The 20,528-nt window shown below is 38.1% G+C and overlaps 1 protein-coding gene across 2 annotated transcripts in view; it reads left to right on the forward strand.

Moving 5' to 3' along the window:
- The window catches only part of CBL (Cbl proto-oncogene), a 91,667-nt gene that overhangs the window by 51,484 nt on the left and 19,655 nt on the right, over positions 1-20,528 (forward strand). For both annotated transcript variants that reach the window (XM_057552376.1, XM_057552377.1), the window contains exons 3-12: positions 3,940-4,086; positions 5,906-6,062; positions 6,895-7,016; positions 7,354-7,491; positions 8,809-8,896; positions 9,717-9,848; positions 10,061-10,264; positions 16,050-16,181; positions 16,268-16,648; positions 18,402-18,496. In XM_057552376.1, coding sequence (XP_057408359.1) covers positions 3,940-4,086; positions 5,906-6,062; positions 6,895-7,016; positions 7,354-7,491; positions 8,809-8,896; positions 9,717-9,848; positions 10,061-10,264; positions 16,050-16,181; positions 16,268-16,648; positions 18,402-18,496 — 1,596 coding nt within the window. The remainder of the gene's footprint in view (positions 1-3,939; positions 4,087-5,905; positions 6,063-6,894; positions 7,017-7,353; positions 7,492-8,808; positions 8,897-9,716; positions 9,849-10,060; positions 10,265-16,049; positions 16,182-16,267; positions 16,649-18,401; positions 18,497-20,528) is intronic.

Below are 20,528 nucleotides of genomic sequence, written 5' to 3' on the forward strand. Positions count from 1 at the left end.
AAAAGTGAATAAGGGTAGTATGTATAAGAAGAGGTAAAATGTTCAGTTTGAGTAGAATATACTAGTGAAATTAGTTATAAAGGTAGGTTAGACCCAGGTTAGTGGAAAGTCTAAAAATCAAAGTTGAGTTTGGATTTTGTCCCACTGGTACTGTAGAAATTGTTCCCCCCTGCCCCGAAAGGCAGTTATATGTGGTATGATTGAACGTGCATAGGGATAGACTGAAGACGGAAGTTTGAATTATGGAGTAGGTAGACGCAGGTAGCAAGGAGTGCATATTAGAATAATAATACAAATTCAAAGGTAGGATTGACAACAGACGATTAGCAAATTGACAAGTCAGATATGGAGAATAAAGAAAATGGAGGCAGCTAAGATGACTGACTCTAAGGTTCTGAACTTGTGGGAAGTAAGATGGTGTTGTCATTAAATACAGAAAATAGAGAACATGAAGAAAGAGCAGGTTTGAGAAAGAAGGTTAGTTTATTTATTTTTTAGAGGTATAAAGATTTATTTAATTCCAATTAACAAATTTGTTTTTCTTTTTTTTAATTGAAGTATAGTTGATTTACAGTGTTTCAGGTGTATAGCAAAGTGATTCAGTTGTATATATATATTCTTTTTCCTATTCTTTTCTATTATAGGTTATTACAAGATAATGAATATAGTTTCCTGTGCTATACAGTAGGTCCTTGTTGTTTATCTATTTTGTATGTAGTAGTGTGTATCTGTTAATCCCAAATTCCCAAAATCTGTTATTACCACCCCCCCCCCCAATCCCCAAGGAAGGTTAGTTTAATTTTGAATGTGTTGCTAGCATTTGAATGGAGAAATGCAGTAGGCATTTGGAAAGCTACTAAGGCCTAAAATTTGGGAATCTTTTGCAAAGCAGTTTCTGAAGCCTTGAGATTGCAAAGGAAGAGTCAAGAGAGTACATGGGGAAAGAAAGGAAAATGATGGAGAGCAAATTCTTGGGAAATAGTTATGTTAGGAGAATAGAAAGAATAGCCAAAGGAAGAACAAAAGCAAGTAGGAGAACCAAGAGAGGATGACATTGGAGAAACTAAGGAAAGACATTTTCAGGAAGAAGTAAGATTCAAACCTATTTCTTGCAGAAAGAGTTCTGTTGTAACCTTGGGAGTATGATATATGTATTGTGTGGGCCAAAGGTTCGTTCAGTTTTTTCTGTAAGATGGCTCTAGTAGAACTTGGTTGTCTTTAACTTCATTCGAAACAATTTTGTTAGATTGTATGTGACAGCTGTCATATCAGTGTGCATTTAAAAAAAGACTTATCAAAATAGGTGAATTTTTGTGTAGTCATTTTAATATTGAAGATGGAAGAAAAAAAGCAACATTTTCAGCATATTATGCTTTATTATTTCAAGAAAGGTAAAAATGCAACTGAAATGCACAAAAAGATTTGTGCAGTGTATGGAGAAGGTGCTGTGACTGATCGAACGTGTCAAAAGTGGTTTGTGAAGTTTCATGCTGGAGATTTCTCGCTGGATGATACTTCAAAGTCGGGTAGACCAGTTGAAGTTGATAGCTATCAAATCGAAACAATAATTGAGAACAATCAACGTTATACCACGCTGGAGATAGCCGACATACTCAAAATATCCAAATCAAGCGTTGAAAATCATTTGCACTAGCTTGGTTATGTGAATCGCTTTGATGTTTGGGTTCCAAATAAGTTAAGCGAAAGAAACCTTCTTGACCATATTTCCGCATGCGATTCTCTACTGAAACATAATGAAACATTCCATTTTTAAAACAAATTGTGACGGGCGATGAAAAGTGGATACTGTACAATAGTGTGGAACGGAAGAGATTGTGGGGCAAGCGAAATGAACCACCACCAACCACACCAAAGGCTGGTCTTCATCCAAAGAAGGTGATGTGTATATGGTGGGATTGGAAGGGAGTCCTCTATTATGAGCTCCTTCTGGAAAACCAAACGATTAATTCCAACAAGTACTGCTCTCAGTTAGACCAACTGAAAGTGGCACTCGACGAAAAGTGTCCAGAATTAGTCAACAGAAAGTGCATAATCTTCCATCAGGATAACGCAAGATCGCATGTTTCTTTGATGACCAGGCAAAAACTGTTACAGCTTGGCTGGGAAGTTCTGATTCATCCGCCGTATTCACCAGACATTGCACCTTCGGATTTCCATTTATTTCGGTCTTTACAAAATTCTCTTAATGGAAAAAATTTCAATTCCCTGAAAGACTGTAAAAGGCACCTAGAACAGTTCTTTGCTCAAAAAGATAAAAAGTTTTGGGAAGATGGAATTATGAAGTTGCCTGAAAAATGGCAGAAGGTAGTGGAACAAAAGGGTGAATACATTGTTCAATAAAGTTCTTGGTGAAAATGAAAAATGTGTCTTTTATTTTTACTTAAAAAACCGAAGGCACTTTTTGACCCACCCAGTATTTTCTCTGATACATGTTTTCCTGCTATACTGTTTAGCATAGCTCTTTACACATAGTAGGTTCTCAACAGCTTAGCATATCTTAAGGGAATCATGGACTCTCTCCTGCTTATCTTTAAGGATTAACATTTGGCAAAATGTTATATAAATATTGAGTGCAGTCTGGTGTCCTGCAGAAGTCTTTGGGAAGTCATTGGGACTAATTTGTGCTTTGCAGATTTTCTATCATGTTATCTGTTATATATTCTCGATAGTTTCTATTTTTGTTTCCTCTTTGGTAAAATAGTAAAAGTCCTAACCAGCAATAATTGAAGGCTCTCAAAGTACCAGGAGGAAAACAGTTAATGGAGTTTAGGGATTGGATAAGTGCTTGTATTTTTTATCTTACTTGAGCTATTTAGCATATGAATTATTTTAGGCTGTCTTCAAAGAATATTAATTTTATCACTTTTGTAGATACTTTCAGAAATAGGAAACTAGAAAGAATATAACTTGATACAAGTGCAGGAAGACAAATATCAAAAAGCTGAAGCTGATTTGTTGAAAAGCTGATTAGAAAGATTTCAGCAGTGTTTTGCAGAAAAGTTAGGGCTATAGAGACTTAGTGCAGCATTTTATCCAGGAAAGACAAAGATGGGACTAGTGGTGACCCTCCAGTATAGCATTAAAAGAGAAAAATCTATCTGTATTAAAGAGAATTTTTAGGCCATAAAATTGATCATGAATTGACTTGAAATTTCATAGTCCACTTGTATGACAAAAATTGACTTTTTAAAAAATTAATTAATTTTATCTTTGGCTGTGTTGGGTCTTCACTGCTGCGCGCGCGAGCTTTTTCTAGTTGCGGTGAGCGGGGGCTACTCTTCGTTGTGGTGCACGGGCTTCTCATTGCGGTGCCTTCTCTTTGTTGCAGAGCACGGGCTCTAGGTGCGTGGGCTTCAGTAGTTGTGGCACGTAGGCTCAGTAGTTGTGGCACATGGGCTTAGTTGCTCTGCGGCATGTGGGATCTTCCCAGACCAGGGCTTGAACCCCTGCATTGGCAGGCGGATTCTTAACCACTGAGCCACCAGGGAAGCCTTTATTTTTAATTTAGATGAGTTGTGGTAATTTAAACATCCAGATTAGTTCATGCAAAACAGGAAAAAATATATTTTGCTTTTCTAACATTTCTTTTGTGAGTGAATGGTTATAGCAGTGTACAACTTCTTACACTTATTTGTTGAGTCCTCTTTACCTGTCATCCTAAAAAAGTAAGTTTGTTCATGTAAGTTTATGCTCAGTTATTAGGTCTGATTAATTTAAGATTAAAAGTCTTAAAATAGATTACTGTTTAATTTTTCTTATTTACCATATAACATTGAACAGAGGGAAAGGAGTGGACCTAGTGAATGCAGCAGTCTTTCTTGCATTATAATTACACACCTAGTGTAGTGATTTCAGCACATTTAAAATAAAAATAATTTTATGTGTTCATTTAATCATTGCACTTCTGATCATTTGTAGGCGAAACCTAACCAAACTGTCCCTGATCTTCAGCCACATGCTGGCAGAACTAAAAGGAATCTTTCCAAGTGGACTCTTTCAGGGAGACACATTTCGGATTACTAAAGCAGATGCTGCAGAATTTTGGAGGAAAGCTTTTGGGGAAAAGTAAGACTCAAAATAATGAATTTGAACTATGAAGAACTAAAGCTTGTGTTTTGGGTTTTTGTTTAGTTTTGTATTGATGGAATATTTAAAACATGGGAAACAGAAAAATAATATGTGTGTACCTACTTCCCAACCTTTTTTGCTCTGATTATTTTTTTTAAAAGAAAGAAACCTTTGCAGTTCCGTTGAAACCCACGCTCTTTGATTGAATGCTCTTCTCTTTCTTTGCTCAGCCATTATGCTGTTAATGGACATTTACATTTCAAACTATTTGCTATTGCAAAACAGTGCTGCAGAAAGCAAAATTGTATTTGTCTTCATATGCAAGAGTTTCTCAATAGTTACATACCTAGAAGTGGAATTGCTGAGTCAGGGGGTTTCACATCTTCTGCTTTGCCAAATATTGCCTAATTGCTTTCCACGGTGGTTGTACCAGTTTATATTCCTATAAGTAGTGTACACATGTTCCAGTAGCTCTGCAATTTGACTAACACTGATGATATGTATTGGTATCATATTTTGCGTTATATTCCTAAATGACAAGGGAGCTTGAGCACCTTTTCACATTTGTCACCAATCAAAATTCTTATTCTGACCTTCCTATTCCTATTCCTGACTTGTCCATTTTCCTATTGAGTTGTTTGTCTTTTTCCTCTTGTAAGATACTAACTCTTTGTTAGTCATTTACATTAGAGATATTTTCTCCTAGTCTACGGCTTGTCTTTCCACTTTGTTATATCATCTTTCTGATATTCAGAAGTCTTACATTATATAGACAGTTTTATGAGACAAGTTTATGTTTTTAAGTATTAATATAAATATTCTTGAATATCCTCTGAAATTTTGGTTCAAAGAACTGAAAAGGTAGAAAACAATAAAATTTTTCAGTTGAATATACAGATCCTATTGTAAATCTCCCTTTAAATGCTTTCTTTCTTTCTTTTTAATTGAAATATAGTTGACGCACACTATTAAGTTAGTTTCAGGTATATACTACATATTGATTTGACGTTTGTTAAACGCTTGATTTATTTTAAAAAATCATGTTTAAACATTAAATATAGAATAATTAATGATTTTTAAAAACAGTTGAAGAGAATGGGAATGAGTTTAACTTTTTCCTTTAACTTAATAACTAGCTACATTAGAAAAGAGCTTGACACGCCACTTGTTCTCTTACTTTCAGGCAGGTGAATACATAAACTTTTCAAAGGCAATGAGTTTTTTTTTTTTTTTAAGATCTTGAGAAATAGAAATCCCACAATATCTTTTGCTAGCCATATCTGGGGTTTAATCATTCTTATGTTAAATAATTTCTTCTTCATCTCTATCAGAACTCTGTTCTTCCTGTACCTTAAGCCTATATTCCTCTAGTGAAGTCCTTGATAGTGTGGGTTCCTCAAAAGAACACAGAATGTTTTATGTGCTTTTAAGAAGTTAAACACAAGCTTTCAGTTAGTAAAGATCTGGACACAGGTTACATCTGTTATACAAAAAGGATAATCTTATCTCTCTTTCCAGTGCTTCTCTAATAGAACAAATGTCTGAAGAAAGATGAGAAAGGGAATGAACTTGTGGCATTCTGCCAAAGAAAAGTAGAAAAAGATGTCTCTATTATTAATTTATTCATTAGAAAGTTAAGAAATGTATCATTTATGCCCTTTCTGTTCTCAATGTAAAATATAGTTGAGCTTCTTTAAGAAAATTGAAATTGATATTGAGAGCTTAATGTGGCTCTCTTTTCCTTGAATGTAGCAATGCCTGAAATTATCTGTTATCTCACTCTGTGCCTTCTCTCCTACCCCCACTCCCATCCTAGGACAATAGTACCTTGGAAGAGCTTCAGACAGGCCCTTCATGAAGTACATCCCATCAGTTCTGGGCTGGAGGCCATGGCTCTGAAATCCACTATTGATCTGACCTGCAATGATTATATTTCAGTGTTTGAATTTGACATCTTTACACGACTCTTTCAGGTAGGATACTAAAATGTTGGCTAAACTAGTTATTGCTATTTTTCTGAAGAGAAACCTTTTTAAAAAATAACATTTGGACATTTGGGATTTTTGCCTATTATGAAAATATTTTTATTCATTCTAGAAACTATATCCAAAAAAAAAAAAAAAGGTTAAAACTACTTTGTATTTTATATATACATATTTTTTTTTGTAAAAAGAATAACTATATAATCTGCTTTATTCCCCTCACATGTATAATCTTTCTCTATTATTAAATATTCTTCTTTGCATCATTTTAACGGTTGTAGAACATCCTAAAGATGGGTATAATATATTTAATGAGTTCTGTTATTGAACATTTATGTATGTTTCCAGCTTTTTCTCCTATGCTATTGAAATTCTTGATTGTTAATATTGAGATGTATTGATGCTTCACAAAGAACTCATTTCTTTCTTTTTCTAAAAACAATGGGTGTATATGCCACCTTGCATAAACCTTTACTTGAAACTTCTTACTTGCACATCTAGGCCTTGCCCTGTTTCTCTGTTTTTGTTTGTTGTTTAGCCTCACTACTGTTGGTTAGAGCTGCTTGGAAATTTTCTGAATTTCATTTTGTACAGTTAAGTTTCTCCCTATAAGCATGTGTAATTTTCTTCTTAGCTTTTCAGAGTTCTTATTTCCCAAACATGTTTGTCTTCCCTTAAAGTAACAACATGATTGAAAATATGTGACACTAAATGGAGAATTTATAATTGAGAATTCAGGTTGTTTTTCCTTTTGTTCTTCATTGCTCTGAGGCTGGTTGTATGTCTTGAGCCAAATGGTCTGATTGATCTCTTGTTTCCTTAGCCCTGGTCTTCTTTGCTCAGGAACTGGAACAGTCTTGCTGTAACTCATCCTGGTTACATGGCTTTCCTGACATATGATGAAGTGAAAGCTCGGCTCCAGAAATTCATTCACAAACCTGGCAGGTCAGTGCAATGAAGCAAAGAGGTTTATTCACTTGAACTTTATTCTCCTGTGACCTTTGCTGAAATAGAGGAAATATGATCTTTTACTAGTTCCCCAGTGACCACATTTCTGTGTCAGGATTGATGTCTGTTTATCAGAGGAATTGACTTATTCAGATACTATGATTTGATAAATGCTTTCAAGCCACTTAAGAATTGAGCTTATATGTCTTTTGGTTTTGGTCTGAAGCCACTGAAGAATCTATTATTGATGGTCCTTTTGATTTTTGTCTCTGTCTTGTCTTTCCACCCTAATGCAAGCGTGTATATTAAAGATTTTGTCTCTCTCTGTTCTCAGTTACATTTTCCGGCTGAGCTGTACTCGTCTGGGTCAGTGGGCTATTGGGTATGTCACTGCTGATGGGAACATTCTCCAGACAATCCCTCACAATAAACCTCTCTTCCAAGCGCTGATTGATGGCTTCAGGGAAGGCTTGTGAGTACATACTGTTTTCCATCTGCTAGAGTCTAGGAACTTAGGGGCTGTAAAACTGCATCATTAATGACTTTATTCCAGGTTTCTTCTACAGATAAAGATTCAGTACACATATTGACAGGTTATATTGTTTGGATTTTCAGCTTCAGTAGGACTTCTGTTTTTCTTTTGAAAGGATTCCTTGAGTGAAATTATTTTTCTCTACTACTTCACTTGTTACCCTAAGTAAATTTTATCTTTCTTTTTTTCTAAATGTTAATTTATTTCCACATCAATACTAGATTTTAAAATATACCAATTAGCAGAAAACGTTACCTGTTATTTGACTAGCCAACATTAGAATGATTAGATGTTCCTGATGGCAGCAGGCTCAGTGAGTGGCCTTCATCTGCCTTCATCCTAACTTCGTTTTGATTCAGCAGCATTTCTTCAGGCTATGGGCTTTTGTAACCTCTGCTAATATTTATGACTAAGTTCTTATTTATTCCAGAATTGCTATTCCTTTTGGAATTCAAATTGATTATCAGTTGGTAAGCACTAAAAATACTAACAGTTGACCAGGTATCAGAAAACTACTTGTGTTTTAAAGTGATTAGGAAAATCCATTTTCCATTATGCATCATCTTCTACAGTAACATTGGAGCTGAAAGGGGTACTTCCCCAAATGTCAGAGCAGTTTGATGCTAGTAGCTTCCTGGTAGTTGATCTTGGTGGCTTAATTTGCTTCTTGTTACATTTCTTTTAAATTAACAGACTTCTCTGGTGGTCCAGTGGTTAAATTAGTGTCTCTCAGTGTTAAATCTGTAAACAAAGGTATTTCAGGTCTTTGGTCAAAGCAAATGTCGTTTAAATTAAGAATTTACACTTTGTGGCCATCCACAGATTAAAATAGGAGTTGGTAAACTGCGGCCCACAGACTCGGTGTTTTGGTACAGCCTGCATCTAAGATAGTTTTTCCTTTTTAAGGTGTTGTTAAAAAAACAACCAAAGAAGAATATGTGACATAGACTTAACGCGGCTTGCACAGCCTGAAATATTTACTCTCTGGTCCTCTACAAAAAAGTTTGTCAATCCCTTGATTAAAATAGAGCCTGTGGCATTGTGCCCTGGAGAAAGAATATCAGTGTTTGGAGAGTATCTTCTTGGAACTGATCTGTGTTATTTAATTTTTTTGAAGTACTAGTAAAATTTATCTTTGCACTTATGCAAAATTGCCCTTTTAGAATGAGAGAATTCCTAGATTAACATTTGTCTATATTAGTAAGCAGTGATAAATTGGCTTCAATAGAACCCCAAGATTGGTTACTCTTTTTATAGCTATTTGTTCCCTGATGGACGGAATCAGAATCCAGACCTGACAGGCTTATGTGAACCAACTCCCCAAGACCACATCAAAGTGACCCAGGTGAACTTTGTTTTAAATTATAACCATATTACTAGAGCCAAGCTTTTGTATATTACTTTGCAGAACTGACAGTAGAATTATATTAAGTGATTGGAACACTTAAATTTTAAACCATTGGCTAGATTAGTGAATTTAAGTGTGTGTGGTTTCTTTTCCTTTTTTTAAATAAATTTATTTATTTTAATTTTTTTTGGCTGCATTGGGTCTTCGTTGCAGCGAGTGGGGGCTACTCTTCATTGCTGTGCGCGGGCTTCTCATTGCAGTGGCTTCTCTTGGTTGCAGAGCACGGGCTCTAGGCACGTGGGCTTCAGTAGTTGTGGCTTGCTGGCTCTAGAGCATAGGCTCAGTAGTTGTGGCGCACGGGCTTAGTTGCTCCACGGCATGTGGGATTTTCCCAGACCAGGGCTTGAACCTGTGTCCCCTGCATTGGCAGGCAGATTCTTAACCACTGCGAGACCAGGAAAATCCTGTGTGGTTTCTTTTTAAACTGTGCTTCTTAAAATAGGACCAAAGGACTTCTCTGGTGGTCCAGTGGTTAAGACTCCGTGCTTCCATTGCAGGGGGCACAGATTCGATCCCTGGTCTGGGAACTAAGATCCCACATGCTGCAGGGTGCGGCCAAAAAAAAAAAAAAAGTAGGACCAAGACTAAGTGCTTTCTGTTTTAATTGAACACTGTTGTGACACATTTATACAAGCAAAATTAGTATTAAAAGTAACAGTTTTCAATTTCCCTGTTTTTAGCATTTACAGTTGCAGTCATTCATTCAACAAATATTTGCAATAGGCTGAATAATCTCTTAATTTCTTTTTAATCAAAGGAACAATATGAATTATACTGTGAGATGGGCTCCACATTCCAACTGTGTAAAATATGTGCTGAAAATGATAAAGATGTAAAGATTGAACCCTGTGGACACCTCATGTGCACATCCTGTCTAACATCCTGGCAGGTATGGATCCAAACCATGCTTTTTCTCAGCTAAGTAATGACAATGAAGAATTGGGGATTATATATCCTATATGGATATAAAGAATGGCCTGGTTTGTGGGGTAGGTTCTAAACTTTTGATTCTTTTTTCGTTTCTAGGAAATGTATTTTTAGTAGACGAATATTTTGAGAACTTTCAGATGTGTCTGTTACCATCTCCTGTTTCCTTTGCAGGAATCAGAAGGCCAGGGCTGTCCCTTCTGCCGATGTGAAATTAAAGGTACTGAGCCCATTGTGGTTGATCCCTTTGATCCTAGAGGAAGCGGCAGCCTGTTGAGGCAAGGAGCAGAGGGAGCTCCCTCCCCAAATTATGATGATGATGACGATGAACGAGCTGATGATTCTCTCTTCATGATGAAGGAATTGGCTGGTGCCAAGGTAAGCTTCCGTTTAAGAGACTGTGGCAAAATCCATTATCAGTTGTGTCCTAAAGCAATAGAGCACTTAACGACATCCAAAATACAAGGAGTAACAATAGCTAATATTTATTGAACATTTACTGTGTGAGAAAAAATGATGCTAAGTACTTTACTTATTTTAACTCATAATCCTATACTGATACATATTCATGTAACCCTCTGAGTAGATATTACTGTTATCCTCATTTAGCAGTGGGAGAAACCAAGGCACAGTGAGGTTAAGGAATTTGCTGAAGGTCACACAGCTAGTAAGTCGAACCAGAATCCGTGGCCAGACATTCCGGCTTCAAGGCCCATGCTCTTATTGTCTGTATGCTAGAACTGGGCTCTATTCAGATTGCTTGGTGGAGAAAATGAAGGGTGAGTAAAAGAATTGGACCCATTTTGCTACTGTGAATAGAATATTTTCTCCTTGTCTTTTTTTCTAACGGAGTCTTGGCATTGGAAAGTTAGGTTTGGGCGGAAGAAATGAGGCACCATTAACAACCAAATAAATGGCAACTACAGTGATTGGAGGGTGATAGGAGGTACCATACAGAAACTAAACAAACTAGAAAGGTCCTAGTAAAGATGGGAAAGATAAAGGCTAAGAAAGGATGTGACCAAGTTCTGTTACGTCAGTGGTAGGGTAAAACAGGGATTTATTCACTAATTAGAAGTAAGGCAGTCATTGAAGATTTTAATAAATATAGGGTAAACGGAGGTTCTAATTTGCTGTCAGTTCTCTAGTTTGGACTGTTATAACTTCATAGGAGGCATTTTTTTGTACAAAAGAAGCTTTCTTTTATATCAGCACCTGACTGCCTGGCACATAGTAGGTGCTCAATAAATATTGAGAGGATGGATTCTATCTCTTAAATGATTGTATCCAGTGTATCTTTTCCTTTCTGTCCTCAATGCCACGGCCTTATTTCAGGCTCTTACAATCATTTGTTCGCCCCGCTTCCAGAGTCATTGATCTACAGCACATGCCTTGACTACCTCATTCCTTTGCCTCACACTCTTTAATGACTTCTCATTACTTAATGGATTAATAAGTCCATTCTCTTTTCTAGGCATTTTGCCCTGGTAATCCTTTCCACTTTGTATTTTGTAATCCAGCAAGGCTGAACCACTAAAAATTTCTCCATGCTTTTGTCTTGATAGTTTCTATGTAATTTAGCTTAGTTTTCATTTCCTAGGAAACCTTTCCATACTCTACCCTGTTTCCCCCACCCCCAAGACCCACAAGTAATCTAGGTCTGGCCAAGTGTTTCTGGGATGCTATGAATATGTCTGCCATAGAACTTATCACCTTGTAATATTATATTAAAAGTATTTCCCGGGAATTCCCTGGCGGTCCAGTGGTTAGGGCTCCACGCTTCTGCTGCAGGGGGCACCTGTTCGATCCCTTGCTGGGGAACTAAGATCCTGCATGCCACGTGGCGTGGCCAAAAAAAAAACAAAAAAAAGTATCCGCAGGGGATTGGGTCCTGGAATCCCAGCAGATAAAAAAATCTGCAGATACCCAAGTCCCTTATATAAAATGGCACAGTGCAATGAATACAGTCGGCCTTCCTTACTCATTTGGGTTTGGGAGAATTCAGTTCCTTGCCAGTCATAGAATTAAGATCCCCGTTTCCTTGCTGGTTGTCAGCTAACGGTATTTTTTAGGGGCCAGCTCTATTCTTTGGCTCCTGGACTCCTTTCCTCCTCCTTCAGTCATAAAGGTTCTCAACTTTTAAGGACTCATGTGATTAGATTGGACCCACTTGGATAATCCAGGATAATTCCCCTATCTCAAGATACATACCCTTAATCACATCAGCAAAGTTCCTTTTGCCAAGTAAGATAACAGATTCGCAGATTCTAGGTTTTAGGGCATGAACATCTTCCTGTGGGAGAGGGGACCATGATCATTATTCTGTCTACTACAGTCCATATAACAGAATGCTCTGCAGAATGAATTCAGTTTACATATACTTAAGTGGAAAGCTGTCAATGTGTATTAAATTAAAAAAACAACTGTATATTATATATAATATCACCTTATTTCTGTTAAAATTATTTAGTTGCAAAAGAATTATTTTAACATGCATGGGGGGAAAATTGGATGACTACACATCACATTACTATTATTTCTGAGGCTACAGGATCAGAGGACTTTCATTTTATGGTATGTTTGAATTTTTCACAGTTAACATATATTACTTTTGCAAGCTGTTTATTGTGCTAGTTAAGTAGCTCTCTTGAGTGCTATATGGGATAAGAAACCTAAGACAAAGGCCCAAAAGGAGATAGTAGTTTTATTTGGGAAGAGACTATATATACAGGTGAAACACTATTTAATACAAGCCAGGCAGTGCACATTATTCTAAATCGTTGGGTACACAGTCTAAGTGCTTTAGGACTTTAGAGGAAAGAAGAAAATTAACAGTTTTTCCTGTAGCTAATATATATAAATGAGATTAAATTTACTGATTTAAATAAAAGTAATAAATGCATACTGTAAAAATTCAAGTAGAAAAAAAAACAGCTTCATCTATTGTTTTGCACTTGGCTATTCTGTAATTCATTTAGTCTCTTCTTAATGGACATTCCTGTTGTTTCCAGGCTTACACATATGGACATTCTTTTGCAAGTCTCTCTGTAGGGTAAATTTCTAATAGTGGAATTGCTAGATTAGAGTATGTGCATTTAAACTCTTTGAGAGAGGAGAGGGATATAATTAGTGGTGGGGCACATGGGAATTTCAGAAAGCCATGGTGTTTCATTTCTTAGCTGAATGGTAGGTTCTACGTGGGTGTTTCATCTTTAATTATTCTTTGTACCTTATAGTTCATTATCTACTTTGTATGAATAAAATACTGGAATAAAAATATCTTAACTTTTTTTGGATAGACATTAAAATTTGTTCCCAATTTTTTGTCCTAAAGTCACTCCCAAGGTATATGAGACTATGAGAATGCCTGTTTCATCACATCCTAGTAGCTTGTTGTTGCTTTGTGCTGTTTGTTTCGTTTTGATTTGTTTTTAAAATAGTGAAGCTACTTTTAAAAAAAATCGATGTGATCAGTGCACTTGGATTTTTTTTTTTTTTAAGTTTAAAAGAATTGCTAAAAGGCTTACAGAAATGTCAGTTCCCTGCTTCTACCCCCTCTAACTCCTGTGTCCCATTCAGATTTTTCGGTTCTTAAAGCTTTTCCTTAACCATATACTATACTGCTTTCTCTTGATTCTGCAATATTAGTTATCTGTTTAGAAAAGGATTTAAATGTCTTATCTCCCTCCTTCCTACTCCCTATCTTCCGACTATAGTTAATTTGAATGTTTTTTGGTTCTGTCAGTATTCAGTGTTTAAGTGATTTTTGCTCCCTATTGTATCAAGTAATATACTATAATGTGTTGATAATTACTTTTGCTTTCTTTTACAACCTTCTGCTTTTCTGAAATAATTGATTTGCTTTTATTTCCTTAGTGTTCAGTTTGTACCTGTCACTACCACGTCTTACCAAACATCCTCTTGATATGATTTTCTGTGGAGTAAATTCTATTAACATATTAATATAGTAGATATTATGTAATATAGTATACTAATATATGAGAGTCTGCCATGTTTTGGCTCCAGTCTGGACTGGTTTTTCGCTGGGTGTGCTGCATTCCATGTCACCCTGAGGTGTCTCCCCTCACCATCATCGTGGGACTTCATTGCCTCTCCTTTGTGTTGGAGTGCCTGTTTCTTAACTCCCATGTTTTTATGTTTCTTGTTTTAACTTCCTTGTTTGGGTGGAGTATGCCCTCAAAATAGCTTTCTGTGAAAAGGTGAGAGGTGAAATTTTTGAGACGTTTGATATCTTAAAATGTCTCTATTCAACCCTCAGACTGACTAGGTACAGAATTCTAGGTTGAAAAAAAAATTCAGCTCTATGAATTGTTACAGCCTCAGTGACTTCTAGTTTCTAGTGTATTTTTGCTCTTTAGTACCCACTTTCCCTCCATCCTCAGAAGCCTTTAGGATATTTTCCTTATCCTTGATTCCCTGAAAATTTAAGTGTCTTATTGGTTGGTTGATTGGTTATTAGTTTTCTTTTCCTTCTTCGGGCTAGCTATGCAGTGAACGCTTTCTAGATGGATATTTATGTCCCTTAGGTCTTAGAAATATTCTTGTATTATTTCTTCGATAATTTCTTCCCCATATGTGCTTTTATCCTTTTCTGGAACTTTATTGTATGTTGAGATAAAAAAACATCTCATGGGTCGGTTATGATATTGAAACATGAATTGAAGAATATGATGAGCTCAGTCCTCTGCCCTTTAGGAATGAGAAGGAGGAGGGATGGTGGGAGGGGTCAAAATAGGCAGAGAGGGCCTTCCAAATTGAGAAACAGCTTGAACAAAGTTAAGGAGGTAGGAATTCCAACACAGGGCATTATGGAAAATGCTGTTGGTTAGGGAGACCAAATTAGAGAGAGCTGAGAAAGCCAGGCAGGAAAGTGACTTTTTGTGACATGGGAAAGTGGAAGTTACTGATGGATAGTTTTTGAACCATTAGTGAGTATTTAAGGATGGTTAAGCTGGTAATGGTGAGCAAAATGATTTGGTGAGATAAGAAACTAGAAGTTGGGAGAATCACTAGAAGGGGGTTTTAATAAATCAGGTCTGAGGTTGGTAAGTAGAATGAAAAGGAAGATACAGACATGAGATTATTTTATGGAAAAATCGACATGATACAGTGACTAGATATTGATGATGAAGTGACAGTTAGTTTGACTAATAACTTTTCACTTCCTTAACCCTTGAGGTGTTTAGCTGCTCATGCTGCATTGACATGGAGCCCGTTTTCTTAAGCATGAGTAAAAGCAAGTAGCTGATGATGCAGCCTTTTTTTTTCCTCATTCACCTCCCAGCATTAATGATAGGACTCAGTATGGGGATGGTTGTTTCTCTGTCATCTTACATAAGTGCTTGTAATACATATTTGCCTATTTTCTATCTGTTTTGCTTTTAGGGAATGCAAATGTAAATTAGTATTTTGTATAAATTCTTGTATATCTCTTGACAGCTTACTTGGACAAGCTTATCAGCTACTCATCACCCTGCTGTAGGCAGGGAAATGGAAAAGGTTATACATTTATTTGTTTCTTTTGATTTGGCACCTCAATTTTTAGAATACAAATTGACAAAAAAAAATTATCCCTTTTAATTACTGAATTGAAATAACATTTCTTTGGAAGAACTAAAGATGCTTTTTAGTAATACCATTGATCATTTTCTCCTATAAATCTCTCTTTTTCTTTTAATCATAATAACCCATGGAGAATTTATTAACTTTGATTTCTTTCCTCATTCTGCCCCTTAATCATTATTTTCCTAGGTGATTTGTTGAGAGGTTAATGTATGCCCCTTTCTTTTAATATGGTTTTCTGTTTTTAATCTTGAAAATATTTTTTCTTTTTCTGAAGAGGAAAATATGGGAAATTGTAATGTTTTCTAAAATTATAAGCTAGGAAGCTTTTTATGTAGCACAGCCTTTTCTAGATATTACATTTTGCCTGTAGCTTGCATCTGCATGGTATTTCTGTGATTGAGAGCGCCCTCTTCTGGTGACATAGAAATAATTCAGGAAGCGCTACCTTAAGCCAAAGTCAGGCTCATTGGTATATTCTGTGTTCATGTAGTACTTGTTGTGTACATCTTTCGGAGGAGTTGAGAGATGCCACTCCTCCAGACAAGAATAACCTATTAGGAAATTTTTTTTGTGTTAGGTGGAACGACCTCCTTCTCCATTCTCCATGGCCCCACAAGCTTCCCTTCCCCCAGTGCCACCACGGCTTGATCTTCTACAACAGCGAATATCTATTCCTTCAAGTGCTTCTGGTCTTGGAAGTGCTTCTAAGGTAAAGCAGTATCCATTTCTACGTTTTCTGATTCTTTGTTGTGGATTAGTGGGGTTTGATTGATTGCTTCCATCATGCTTCCACAGGCTCCTTCTGGGTCCCTTCATAAGGACAAACCATTACCAATACCTCCCACTCTTCGAGATCTTCCACCACCACCCCCTCCAGACCGGCCATATTCTGGTGGAGCAGAAACCCGGCCTCAGAGACGCCCCTTGCCTTGTACACCAGGCGACTGTCCGTCCAGAGACAAACTGCCCCCTGTCCCCTCTGGCCGCGCCGGAGAAGCATCATGGCTGCCTCGGGCAATCCCCAAAGTACCAGTAGTTGCCCCAAACCCTAGTGACCCCTGGACAGGGAGAGAATTAACCAACCGGCACTCACTTCCATTTTCCTTGCCCTCACAAATGGAACCCAGAACCGATGTGTCTAGGCTCGGAAGCACATTCAGTCTGGATACCTCCATGGTGAGTCCTGATTTTGAAATTATTTATCTTAATAACAAACATTCGTGGATGACATTGAATGGGTCAGTTTTGTGGTATGTTTTGTACAGGATTCAGGGATAATATTAATCCCTACCCTCAAGAAGTGTATATATTAATATGTTTGTTAATGCAATAAATGTGTTTCTGTGTGTGTATGCCATGAGTAGTATAAATAGAAAACACTTCAGTTTTAAAGAAAGGAGAGATTATTTCTAGATAGAGCAATCATGAGGGCTTATGGAAAGAGTGGCATCTGAATTTGAAGTATTCTTTCCAAAGTGGATACAGTTTTAAAATAGACCTACAATGACCGAGATGCTCAAGATGTATTGTGGGATAAGAAGTAGTTTAATTTGAGAGAAACAGAAATTTTGTGTATCAGAGTAGGAAAAAGGGCTAGAAAGGAGCATTGTTGCTAGATTAGAGCACTTTGTATACCCCCTTCCAAAAGAATTGGAATTTATTTGGTATAAATGAAGAGTACGTGAAGATTAAATTAGTGGAGTGACGTGACCAAAATGATGGTTTAAAGAGAGGAATCTAGGAGTAGTATGCAGAATGGATTGGAAAGAGAATAGATTGAAAAAAGGGAGGTTAGCAGTCCATTGGATAAGCATGAGATAATGGGTCCAGAACGGGTGGTGGGAGAGGTATATTCCTTCTTTTGTTATTTTGTTTATGCACTCAGCAAAAAAGTTTGCCCTCACAAAGTTAACATTCCACTGGAGGAAAGATGGAAAATAAACAAGATAAGTTACAAAACATGTAAGATAGTGGATGCCGATGAATGCTGTGGAGAAAAATAGGGTAAAAACAGGGTATAGGGAAAGTTGGGATGGGGCAGGTACATGGAGTGATGGGGTACAATTCTGAGCAAAGACCTGGAGTAGTGTGGGGAGTGACCTGGAGCAACGCGGGATGAGGGAAAAGCAAGTGAGTTTGGGAGAGTCTATCTGAGGAATAACAAAGGGGTCTCATATAGCTGGTACTGGGTAAACAAGGGGAAGAACCCTGGTCTAGGAGCAGGAGGGGGAGCCAGTTTAGGTCGAGACTTTAGGGAGCATGAAACAAAGACCCCGAAAGGCTTGAAAGCAGTCAGTGGGTGGAAAAAAGGATGAAAAATCGCATACACACACATATACACATGCACACACCCCAGAGGTTTTGAACCTGGCTAACTAGCGACAGACCTGTTGAATTTGAGATGAGCCATTGAAGGAAGAATTGTCCAGTAGGTAGTTAGAAATCCAAGAAAAAGATGGAATTGGAGGGTGAAGTTGAGAAATGCTGTGGTCCTTAAATGAACTATGTATTTCTTGGTTGAAAGGGAAAGGGGAGGGTAACTTAGCATTTAAGTGGCGTTTATGTGATAGGCAGTCTAATTAGTGAGAGTGGATTAGGTTTGACTTTCTGGTGGCATCAGTATAGAAAGATGTATAGATGTTTTAAGCTAGAATGGTATTTGTGCAGGCAGCCAGTTTCCTCAAATCTTTCTAGAATTAGAACAAACAAAAAAACCCCCATTTCCTTGGCTCTTTTTAGTACTGTCTCCCTAACCCTTACATTTGAACTTTCAACTATACTTTTGTCACATATAATAATCCTTAAGCATGGCATTGGGGGTGAGGTCTGTGTCTGTGTGATTGTTCTTGTTATTTTGAATAGATTAAGTAAGTAAGAGGAGATACTTAGCTGTATTAAGAAGGTTCTTTTTTAACACTTTTCTTTCCAGAATATGAATAGCAGCCCATTAGCAGGTCCAGAGTGTGAGCATCCCAAAATCAAACCTTCTGCATCTGCCAACGCCATTTATTCTCTGGCTGCCAGGTAAGTTTACTAAAACTATATTTCATACAGTAGAGTTGATACTTTTAAACAACTTATTTATAGAAAATTTAGAAAACCCAGAAGAGTATAAAGAAGAAAATTAAAATTGACCTGTATTTCCATTATATAAAAATTATCGTGTTTTGGCCTGTTTCTTTCCATTATTTTCTCGGTGTATATGTACATAGATCAGTCTTACTGGGGCTCATCAATTTTATTAATCTTTTCAAAGAAGCAATTTTGGTTGGGTTTTGCTTTTTGTTTTTTAAATATTTATTTATTTGGCTGCACCGGGTCTTAGTTGAGGCATGTGGGTTCTAGTTCCCTGACCAGGGATTGAACCCGGGCCCCCTGCATTGGGAGCATGGAGTCTTAACCACTGGACCACCAGGGAAGTCCCTAAAAGAAATTTTTTAAAAAGCCAACCGGGGCACTTTCGCGGTGTGGCCAAAAACAAAAAACAACAACAAAAAGGTCGGCAACAATCATTTGACCATATATGTGAGGATTTATTGATACTTCTAGGCTTTCCACTCTATTCCATCAGTCTATATGTCTGTCTTTATGCCAACACCACACTCTTTTTTTTTTTTTTTTTAAAAGGATTTTCTTATTTATTTATTTATTTATTTTTTATTTTTTTTTGGCTGTGTTGGGTCTTCGGTTCGTGCGAGGGCTTTCTCCAGTTGCGGCAAGCGGGGGCCACTCTTCATCGCGGTGCGGGGACCGCTCTTCATCGCGGTGCGCGGGCCTTTCTCTATCGCGGCCCCTCCCGTCGCGGGGCACAGGCTCCAGATGCGCAGGCTCAGCAGCCGTGGCTCACGGGCCCAGCCGCTCCGTGGCATGTGGGATCTTCCCAGACCAGGGCTCGAACCCGTGTCCCCTGCATTGGCAGGCAGATTCTCAACCACTGCGCCACCAGGGAAGCCCCACACTCTTTTTTTAAAAAAATTTATTTTATTTTATTTATTTATTTTTGATTGCGTTGGGTCTTCGTTGCTGCGTGCAGGCTTTCTCTAGTTGTGGCGAGTGGGGGCTATTATTCGTTGCAGTGTGCGGGCTTCTCATTGTGGTGGCTTCTCTTGTTGCGGAGCAAGGGCTCTAGGGCGCAGGCTCAGTAGTTGTGGTGCACGGGCTTAGTTGCTCCGTGGCATGTGGGATCTTCTCAGACCAGGGGTCGAACCCGTGTCCCCTGCATTGGCAGGCAGATTCTTTTTTTTTTTTTTTTTTAAAGATAGCAAGCAGTCTTTATTTATTTATTTATTTATTTATTTATTTATTTATTTATTTATGGCTGTGTTGGGTCTTCGTTTCTGTGCGAGGGCTTCCTCTAGTTGCGGCGAGCGGGGGCCACTCTTCATCGCGGTGCGTGGGCCTCTCACTATCGCGGCCTCTCCCGTTGCGGAGCACAGGCTCCAGACGCGCAGGCTCAGCAATTGTGGCTCACGGGCTTAGTCGCTCCGCGGCATGTGGGATCTTCCCAGACCAGGGCTCGAACCCGTGTCCCCTGCATTGGCAGGCAGATTCTCAACCACTGCGCCACCAGGGAAGCCCGGCAGGCAGATTCTTTTTTTTTTTTTTTAAAAGTGTGGGTTGGGAATCAATTTATTTATTTATTTATTTATTTTTGGCTGCGTTGGGTCTTCGTTGCTGCACGCGGGCTTTCTGTAGTTGCGGCGAGCGGGGGCTACTCTTCATTGCAGTGCACGGGCTTCTCATTGCGGTGGCTTCTCTTGCTGTGGAGCACGGGCTCTAGGTGCACGGGCTTCAGTAGTTGTGGCACATGGGCTCAGTAGTTGTGGCTCACGGGCTCAGTAGTTGTGGCTCACGGGCTCTAGAGCACAGGCTCAGTAGTTGTGGCGCACAGGCTTATTTGCTCTGCGGCATGTGGGATCTTCCCGGACCAGGGCTCGAACCCGTGTTCCCTGCATTGGCAGGCAGATTCTTAACCACTGTGCCACCAGGGAAGTCCCTATTCAGATTTTCTATTTCTTCATGATTTATTCTTGGTAAGTCTGTGTCTCTAGGAATT

This window comes from Balaenoptera acutorostrata, chromosome 9 (genome assembly GCF_949987535.1).
Source record: "Balaenoptera acutorostrata chromosome 9, mBalAcu1.1, whole genome shotgun sequence".
NCBI lineage: Eukaryota > Metazoa > Chordata > Mammalia > Artiodactyla > Balaenopteridae > Balaenoptera > Balaenoptera acutorostrata.